At 38.4% G+C, this 10,431-nt stretch overlaps 1 protein-coding gene across 1 annotated transcript in view; it reads right to left on the bottom strand.

The window, feature by feature from the left end:
• CPD (carboxypeptidase D) overlaps nt 1-10,431 on the bottom strand; it is an 84,634-nt gene that overhangs the window by 20,666 nt on the left and 53,537 nt on the right. Inside the window, exons 8-11 of the mRNA XM_035027647.1 lie at nt 8,841-8,950; nt 3,767-3,869; nt 3,136-3,278; nt 1,416-1,585 (exon numbers count right to left, since the gene is read on the bottom strand). Coding sequence (XP_034883538.1) covers nt 1,416-1,585; nt 3,136-3,278; nt 3,767-3,869; nt 8,841-8,950 — 526 coding nt within the window. The remainder of the gene's footprint in view (nt 1-1,415; nt 1,586-3,135; nt 3,279-3,766; nt 3,870-8,840; nt 8,951-10,431) is intronic.

Genomic DNA, 10,431 nt, shown 5'->3' on the forward strand with positions numbered 1-10,431 from the left:
TACAACTTAACACCAAAAAAACCCAAACAATCTGATTAAAAATTGCCATAGGACCCGAATAGACATTTTTCCAGAGAAGACATAGATGGCCAACAGGCACATGAAAAGATGCTCAACATCAAAAATCATAAGGGAAATGCAAATCAAAACACAATGAGATAGCACCTCACACCAGTCAGAATGGATAAAATCAAGAAGACCAGAAAAAACAAGTGTTGAGGAGGTGGAGAAAAAGGAACCCTTTTACACTGCTGGTGGGAAAGTAAGTTGGTGCAGCCACTGTGGAAAAATTTATACAGGTTTCTTGAAAAATTAAAAATACAAATACCCTATGATCCAATAATTCCATTATTGGGCATTTACCCAAAGGAAACAAAAACAGTAAATCGAAAAGATACATGTAACCCTATGTTTATTGCAGCATTATTTACAATGGCCAAGATATGGAAACAACCTAAGTGTCCATCGATAGACTAATGGATAAGGAAGGTGTGGTGTACATACACAATGGAATACTATGCAGCCATAAAAAAGAATGAGATCATGCCACTTGCAACAACATGATGGACTTAGAGGGTATTATACTCAGTGAAATAAGTCAGACTGAGAAAGGCAAACACCATATGATTTCACTTAGATACGGAATCTCAGAAAACAAATGAATGAACAAACAAAAAGCAGAAACAGACACATGGTTGCAAGGGGCGTGGGTGGGCAGAATGGGTGAAGGGGAGTGGAAGGTATGGGCTTCCATTTACGGAATGAATAAGTCACAGGGATGAAAGTTACAGAACAGGAAATACAGTCAATGATACTGTAATAGCATTGTATGGTGACCGACAGTAGCTGCATTTGTGAACAGAGAGTAACGTATAGACTTGTTGAATCACTAGGCTGTACACCTGAAACTAACATAACATTGGGTGTCAACTATACACATATTAAAAACATTTTTTAAATAAAAAAAGAATGGTTTAGGTGAGGAGAGGAAAAAAAAAGTGTGAGAAAACTTTAAAAAGGAACAAATGTAAAGTGGTGGTATTTATTGGACGACATAACTAGAAGTATGCAGCACAACAGGAGTCCTTTTTTCCCAACTAACAGGTACTTCCCAGAATTGTTACCAGCTAGTGAAGGAATCACTCACTACAGCTTTACATCTGGACAGGGGGCAGAGGACCTGAGAGGAGGAGGCCACTGTTCAAAGGGCAGAATTTCATAGATTTCTTAAATCTGACAGTTTATGTACTCACTTTATCACTGGAGGAGAATCAAATGTGTAACCAGCTCTAAACTTCCCAGCATTAAACTCAAGGTTGCTTGACTTTTCTAGGGCCTTATGACAATAATTGTCTAGAATAGAACCATGTTTGTCTTTCCTCAAGCACTTAATATCAAAGTATTCAGTCACTCACCCTCGAGCAGAGGCTGTGATTTTGTAAGTTCCTGGAACCAAGAGACGCCAGTAATCTCCGGTTTTGTAGGTAGTCACTGGGTGATTAATTTCAGCAACACTAATCGTGGCATTTAATATACCCCTGCCATCCGTGGCATCTAGGACAAATCCTTTGACACCCTGATGAACCTGGATAAAGTACAAGGACACCCAGATGTCAAAGGTAAAGATCATCATTTAATTACTTTGGGAGCTCTCATATCCAAAATAACAGATTGATAATAAACATGTGGAACAAACAGGAATTTAGAAGTTGAGAGTAAAGCTAAGTAAACACCTACTAAGCAAAATATTTTAGTTTCTGAAAGGCTAATTTTTCATAGCCTAGGTTTGTCTTTATCATGAGGAATATAAATAACACTGTTTAAACTTTAGCACATCTGACAATTTCAGTATATAGGACATTCTACAGGAAAACTGTCCTGTCCTCTTTTTTTTTTTCCCCAAAGATTTTATTTATTTATATGACAGAGAGAGAGAGATAGCACAAGTAGGGGCAGCAGGAGAGGGAGATGCTCCCTGCTCAGCCCCTGATACAGGGCTCAATCACAGGACCCTGGGATCATGACCTGAGGCATAGGCAGACACTTAACTGACTCAACCACCTACACGCCCCCTGTCCTGCCCTCTTTAAATGGGAAATGTCAGGGGTGCCTGGGTGGCTCAGTCAGGTGAGTGTCTGACTCTTGATTTCGGCTCAGATCAAGATCTCAGGATCAAGAGATTGAACCCTGCATCCAGCCCCATTTCAAGCCCCATGTTGGGGCTCCACACTCAGCAGGGAGTCTGCTTGAGATTCTTTTCCTCTGCCCCGCCCCGCTTGTTCGTACTCTCTTTCTCTCAAACAAATAATCTTAAAAAAAAATAAAAGGGAAATGTCATTTTTTAAAAAATGGAAGGCCTGTTCCAGATTAAAGTGAGTAAAGAGATGTAATAATCATATGCAATGCATAAACCTTGACTAGATCCTGGTTCTAAAATATAGCTATGAAAAGACATTTTGGATATAACACCCAGTGCAAACAACAAATCATGGAACACTACATCAAAAACTAATGATGTAATGTACGGTGATTAACATAACAATAAAAATTTTTTAAAAATGGGCAGAAGATGGGGGAAGAAAAAGACATTTTGGGGTAAAAGAGAGGGAAATTTGAATGTGGACTAGGTACTAGGTAATATTAGAGAATTACTATTAATTTTCTTTGGTGAAATAATGGCACCTGAAGATGTCGTATAGGAGAATATCCTTATTCTAAAAGATCCATTCCAGGGGTGTCTGGGTGGCTCAGTCAGTTAAGCATCTGACTTGGGTCAGATTATCATCCCAGGGTTTTGGGATTGAGCCCCACATGGAGCCCTGCATCAGGCTCTGCGCTCAGCAGGGAATTGGCTTGTCCCTCTGCCCCTCTCCCAACTTGTGTACACTCTCTCAAATAAATAAATGAATTTTTTTAAAGCAAATCACCACCACCCTGTTTAATCATTTTCAACTCCTCCCCACACATACAAATAAACTCATTTTCATCCATGAATTTTCTAGATAAACACACTAAAACATGAATAGGCTGAATTCAGAAGGATGTATTTGAAAATCACTGTGTGAAAACCAAATGTACACACAAAAGTATTCTTGCTCTTGGGAGAAATTTTATACTTCACTCCTGAATAGTTACCTGCTTCATAAACTGGATTAGAGATCTTCGATTCTGTTCCCAAAATTTTGGCAGATCTTTCTCAAATGGGTATTTCACACAACCTAGCTCAATAGTCACTTCAAAGCAATTTGTTTGTAAATAGTTCCAGTCCTGCATACCACCTAACAGATAAAAAATTAAAATCAGTAACTCTGAAGAAGTAGAACTAGATCAGATCCCAAAAAGTAAGCAAAATTCCTAGTAAAAAAGCCAAATCCATCTTTTCTCAGCATTGGTTGAAAAACAATAATATGTTCATTTGAGAGCTCCTTGATGTTTATGGTGCAGGTAAGACACCTGTACTTCCATGTTCAGGAAGAATTCAAGTATAGCTTACCCACTTCTTATTAGCACACCTAAGGTTTTTTGTAACAGCCAGAGGTAAAATATAACACTTTCATAAAGTTTTAGTACAATCCCTTTACTCAAAACTCTGAGTGTACCAAATTGAAAAATAGCTGAAAAGGTTATTTGAAGTTTTAAATTATTTAAACAATATTTTTAAAAGAATGATATTTTCTCAAAATTAAAAAACCAATAAGAAGCAGCACCATCCAGGGGGACAGAAAATCCATCAAATTATATGGCCTGGATATTAAAGAATGTTTACCTGGGACATTATACCAACTAGCTCCATTTGTTATTCCATGAGGAAAATATTCATTTGGGTACATATTCTTGCAAGGTCTACCTTGAAACATCTGGGAATTTTCCTGAAAAAAAAATTAAGAATCTTTACTTATATTTGTTTGCATCACAAGAAGGATAAGGAAAAATAATAAAAGTGGTTACCAATAGGGAGTATGTGGAGGTGGGAATGGGGTGAGTGGAGCCATGAGAAGTACTGAAACTTTTTTTTTTTTTAAAGATTTTATTTATTTATTTGACAGAGAGAGAGACACACAGCGAGAGAGGGAACACAAGCAGGGAGAATGGGAGAGGGAGAAGCAGGCTTCCCGCGGAGCAGGGAGCCCGATGCGGGGCTCGATCCCAGGACCCTGGGATCATGACCTGAGCCAAAGGCAGACGCTTAACGACTGAGCCACCCAGGCGCCCCGCACTGAGACTTTTTAATGTATAACTTTCTATGCCATTTTCATTGTTTACTCTCTGAACTTGTTACCTACTTTTAAAAATCAAAATTAAACGTGTTCTGTAAAAAAGTAAAACTTTATGACTTGCAGTTACAAATAATATAAAACCCAACTCAATCCCTCTCCAAAAAATAAATCCCACAAAAAAGTGTTCATACTCATGTTTTCAAGAAGCTTGAAAGTCCCGAAGATAATTCACACATGATGTGGAGTAAGCAGCTTTCTCTCACTTCCAGATGGTCCCCCTGTGCTTTGACTGCATTCTGTACTCTGTTACAACTGGTTGCACCTTTTTCTTCCCTAAAAACAAGACACTACTCCCTGAAACAGCGTATGTCTCCGTGTCCTCAGCATCTAGCAGTGTCTAGCATAGCACATGTGCAACAGCTTGCCTGAGGAAGAGTAAGACAAACTGCCATGAAGACACAAGGAAGTGCCACTGGACTCTAGGGAAGAGAAGGATTGCTGGCCAGAGCGGCTTTCTTGTGGAAATAGAAAAAAAAATGTATAGAAAGCATGAAAAGAAAAATAACAATTTCCTATTTTCCCACTATTGAGAATTAACCATTTAACTTTAAAATATATTAAGAGGGGCGCCTGGGTGGCTCAGTCAGTAGAGCACGCAACTCCTGATCTCAGGGTCGTGAGTTCAAGGCCCATGTTAGACGTATAGCTTACTTAAAAATATATATGTGTGTGTGTGTGTTTGCGTATAGACACACATATGTATATGTATGTATGTGTACATAAACAAGCCCCCTGGATTTAAAATAAAAAATATATATAAACAATATGCTTTCATAAACTTAACATATGAATTTCAAGCTTATGATCCCACTGCTTTCTTATCAAATAAAAATTATTATTTTGGATTACTGTAATAACTGGGTACATGCTCTTTTGCTTTCTGTTTTTTTCACTGAAGATGTGCATGCACCTTCTATGTCTCTCTCTTCATTTCCATCAGTATCTATCTATCCATTCAGTTATAAATTAATAGATGTACTACTATACTAAGACAATACATATAATATAAACCTGCATAAAAATAAAAAATATTTAAGGGATAAATATAAAAGTATAAATAGAATTTCTAATATATTCTTCCTACATTTCAATGGATCATCTAGTATAAACCTCACTTTAGACACCATAGTTGTAGGAAGTAGCTATTAACATTTCGACTTGATTCTCAGAGTAACAAAGAGCCACTAAAAATCTCTGAAGAAAGAGTGATACGCGAAATATTCATGGCTCTAGGAAGTTTATCCAAATAATAATGTGAAAAAGAAACCAAAACCAGGGAGACCCATCAGAGTACTACTGAAATAATCCAAGTGTGAGATCACGAGCCCCCAGAAGGTTGTGGACTTTGATTTTACCATGTGCATTTGCCATCTCCTTTAATTCTCGCTACTCTGATCATTTTTTTAAAACCTAATTAAATTTTTCAAGCAAACAGTTTGACAAGAAGCCTGAGGGTGAGGATGTCCAGTCTCAGTCTGCACACAGTCTGAAAGTCATATACCAAGATATTAAATGATGGGTGCTCTCTAGGTTTATTTTCTGTATCTTTTCATCTGTTTACAATAACTCCCATTCTATGAAACAGTTTTTTAAAGAGGCATTTACTTAGTAGTGACAGGTAAACCAACTGGATTAATTGCTAAGATGGTAAAAATGGCTGAGGATGGAAGAAGGAGGGAAAAAAAAGTAAAAGAGACAATGTCCAGCCAACAAAAGAGAAAAAAAGCCGAGCTTTCTACTATGCAATGGGGCAGAGATCAAGGGGAGAAGACAAACATGTCAGACTTCAGAGGTCAAGAAAGTTAAAAAAACAACAACAGATTTCTGGTAACCTTTGAGGGGGCACGTCCAGGTAAAACAATGTAGGCAGAAGGCAGATGACAGGAAACTGGGAGGAGAGAACAATAAGGAAGCGGAGACAAGAGACTACTCAGTTTTCTTCTTTTCTTTTGCTTTCTCCTGAACTAATTTTATTTTTTTATAAAGATTTTATTTATTTTTTATTTATTTGACAGAGAGACAGCGAGAGAGGGAACACAAGCAGGGGGAGTGGGAGAGGGAGAAGCAGGCTTCCCGCGGAGCAGGGAGCCCGATGCGGGGCTCGATCCCAGGACCCTGGGATCATGACCTGAGACGAAGGCAGATGTTTAACGATTGAGCCACCCAGGCACCCCAACCTGAACTAATTTTAGACTTGCAGAGAAGTTGCAAAAATAGTACAGAGAGGGCCGCCTGGGTGGCTCAGTCGTTAAGCCTCTGTCTTCGGCTCAGGTCATGATCCCAGGGTCCTGGGATCGAGCCCCGCATCGGGCTCCCTGCTCCGCGGGAAGCCTGCTTCTCCCTCTCCCACTCCCCCTGCTTGTGAGCCTGCTCTCACTGTGTCTCTCTCTGTCAAATAAATAAATAAAATCTTAAAAAAAAAGAGTACAGAGAGTTTTATATACGCTTGATCCAGCTTTCCCTAATGTTAGCATCTTATGTAATCAAAGTGATTATCAAAACAAGGAAATTAACACTAGTGTAATACTGTCAACTAAAATAAATTAATTTTTATTCATAACTTACTAGTTATTCCACTAATGCCTCCTTAAAATTTCCTTGTCACTTGATATCTGTCACATTGTACAGCAGAAAGCTGTTTCTTCACTTTCACTAAATTGAATTCACTGAATTTCATTATACTTAAAATATAATAAACCTCTCCTGAGGTTAGAGAGCATAGAGTGTGGTCAATTTCCATGACTCTGTGACTTTTCTGGGATGTAGAAGGGAGATGGTGGTGGCAACTACTGCGGAATGGACACTGGCGAGGCAGGTATGTCAAAAGGGTATCCCAAGGTGTAAGTGAGAGCATCACTGAAAGGGACATCCATAGGTCTAAGCTGGATAGAAAGTAAAATCAAATGAATTAAAGGTCAAAGAAAACAAAAAGGGTGCCTGGGTGACTCAATCAGTTAAGCGTCTGCCTTCAGCTCAGGTCATGATCTCAGGGTCCTGGGATGGAGCCCCACATCGGGCTCCCTGCTCAGCGGGGAGTCTGCTTCTCCCCCTCCCTCGGCCCCTCCCTCCTGCTCAACTGTGCTTGTGTTCTCTCTCTCTCAAATACAAAAAGAGGCTAAGGAACTTGAAGTCACAATGAGGATAAAAAGCAGAACTATAAGACTGGGCACCAAATGTGATGGGGATATGAACAAAATCTGATCACTTAATTTTTATTTTGATTATTCAGAGGGCAGAATATTCTATGTCATGAACATCCCTCTAACAATGGTGTGCCCAAACAGAAGACAGCTATTCCTTAAAGTGTAATAATAGATGTATTCCCCTGTTAGAAACTCTTAACAATCTCACAGGGTCCACTTGTGCAGGATGAAGGCATGGGCAATGTGAAATAACAGAAGGCTGTGATTAGAGACCATAGAGTTGCAGTGTTATCTATAACCAATAAAGTCACAGACTGAGTCCGTAGTAAGACCAAAAACTGAAACTAACAGGCCTAGTTTCCAAGTCCCAACTTTTAACACATTATCTAGAATAATTTTTCAATTAAAATTTCACACAAGCATGCACACATACATATACCATTTCTGACTATAAAAGTAACGTGTGTTCGCTATAAAAAATTTAGAAAATACACAAATATCTACCTGCTTTCCCTTGCTATGTTACAATGGGCTCTTCAATAGCTTAGACTAGTGGTTTTTTCTGTAAAGGATCAGACGGTAAAAGTTCTAGGCTTTACAGGCTTGAACGTGTCTGTTGCAACTACTCAACTCTACCCTCTGCACCTATTGAGATGAATGCTGTGTTTTTCTTCTTTACTCTGCTAATACTGGTTAATTACACTCATTTCTTTTCAAATGCTGAAAGAGGAAGCAGCCATAGATAATACACAAAAAAATGGATGTGGCTGTGTATCAATAACATTTTACTTAAAAGCAGTTAATGGGCTGGATTTGGAGCTACAGCTGTAGCTTGTCAACCTCCACTTTAGACTACAAGTAGGCTTATCACTTAAATATTAGTCAAGTGAGGGCGCCTGGGTGGCTCAGTTGGTTAAGCGACTGCCTTCGGCTCAGGTCATGATCCTGGAGTCCCGGGATCGAGTCCCGCATCGGGCTCCCTGCTCAGCGGGGAGTCTGCTTCTCCCTCTCCCACTCCCCGTTTGTGTTTCCTCGTTTGTGTTCCCTCTCTCGCTGTGTCTTTCTCTGTCAAATAAATAAATAAAATCTTTAAAAAAAAAAAAAAATTAGTCAAGTGAAATAAACCAGCATGCTAATTTATATTTATTATGTTTAGTTTATTATGATTCAGGTACTGTGCTAAAAACTATAGACAAAAAGACATTACTTGAGGCTAAAGGTAATGCGGAAATACATGGTATGTTCAAAGTGAGGTAGGAAACAAGAGAAAAAGCAGTTAAGACTGACTGAAAGGAATCATGGAAAGGAATTATGGAAGGCTTAATCAAGAAGAAAGCACTTGACCAGAGTCTTACTGGACTTCGTTTCATTTTTTTAATTAAAGAATTTTATAGCATTTTATGTTTAAACACAAGCCTACCTTGGAATAAGAAAGTGCTATTTGTTGAAACACAGCATCATCTGGTGATTTACTGTATGTGGCAACCCCTTGTTCATCATCATCAAAAGGGTAGTTCACTACCAAAGAACCTGCAAAGGGAAAAGAGGAAAATGTATCATGTTATCTCCTTCAAGACGGATCATCAACATAAAGTACACTTTCACAATACTGCCAGAGACAGGAAACCAATACAATTTTCCAAGGCTAATTTCCTCATTAGAAATGAAGAAGTTGCTAATTTCCTCAATGGAAAATCAACTGGATAAGTGAAATATTAAATAGCTATGATGACACTTAAAGGTTGCCTTAACTAGAAAGGTCTTAGGAATTTACCTGAACTTCTAGGTATAATTTATGTCAGAGCCAAAACCAGAAGTACACAGGCTTAATTTAAAGTTTCAGTCTTATAATACATAGGATCAGAAAAAATGAGCAAAATTCGATACTTTTCTAGTAAAATTCAGACATTTATAATATCATGGAATTTTAAAATAAGAAAGGATCTTTGAGGGGTGCCTGGGTGGCTCAGTCGGTTAAGCAACTGCCTTCAGTTCAGGTCATGATCCCAGGGTTCTGGGATCAAGCACTGCGTCGGGCTCCTTGCTCAGCAAGGAGCCTGCTTTTCCCTCTCCCTCTGCCCCTCCCTGCTGCTTGTGCTCTCTCTCCCTCTCACTCTCTTACAAATAAATAAAATCTTAAAAAAAAAAAATAAAAATAAAATTAAAAAAAAAGAAAGGATCCTTTAAGTTCAATTAATCCATCCTCTTCATTTTGCAGATGTGGAGTCTAAAACAGAGAGGTTAAATGACTAATGTATGGAGAGCAGAGCCGGCCCTGACCTACACTCAGTAAAAAATGCTAAAAATTTCCCTTATGCTCACATTAGAAATTAGTCAACTGGAGTTGCATTGTATGATTTCTCATGACTTAAGATAAAGGAAATGATACTTTAAAACATATGTAAATGATATCAAGTCCCTTCATGCTCCCCAAAGGGCATAAAGAAGTTAGGGTGTTTCTCAGGTAAGAGCCCTGAGCTACACATGCCTACTCTCCTACCACAAGATGAAATCCCTTATTTTCCTATTAGTCACATTGTTTTCATTTGTTCACCTGTCCACGTATCCTACCTACCACTACTAAGCTACACATCTTTGTACTTTTTATCATTCCACTTCATGGGAATGGAAGTGAAAGAATATATTCAATTTGAATTCAGATGAAGTAATCCTGTGGTAACAAATACCAGCCAACATTTATACAAAGAAAAACATTCTTTAAGAAGCAAGTATGAAGAACTATGTTCATTCTATTCCCCAAAATAGTTCTAACAAGAACAAGTATACTTCAATACCTCTTCTTAGACAAATTTAATGTCTCAAAAAAATTTAATTTCACCCCAGAACTATGACCCATATCTAAAAATTCGAACAGAAAAAAGTCAACATCAACGTCTATTCAATACTGTTTTTCAAACAGCTAATTTTCTAAGGACAGGAAAAAAAGGTCATAAAAGACATTTCTGGGGCGCCTGGGTGGCTCAGTCATTAAGCGTCTGCCTTCGTCTCAG

Source organism: Mirounga leonina, unplaced genomic scaffold (genome assembly GCF_011800145.1).
Source record: "Mirounga leonina isolate KUSES-001 unplaced genomic scaffold, KU_Mleo_1.0 Mir_200, whole genome shotgun sequence".
Lineage (NCBI taxonomy): Eukaryota > Metazoa > Chordata > Mammalia > Carnivora > Phocidae > Mirounga > Mirounga leonina.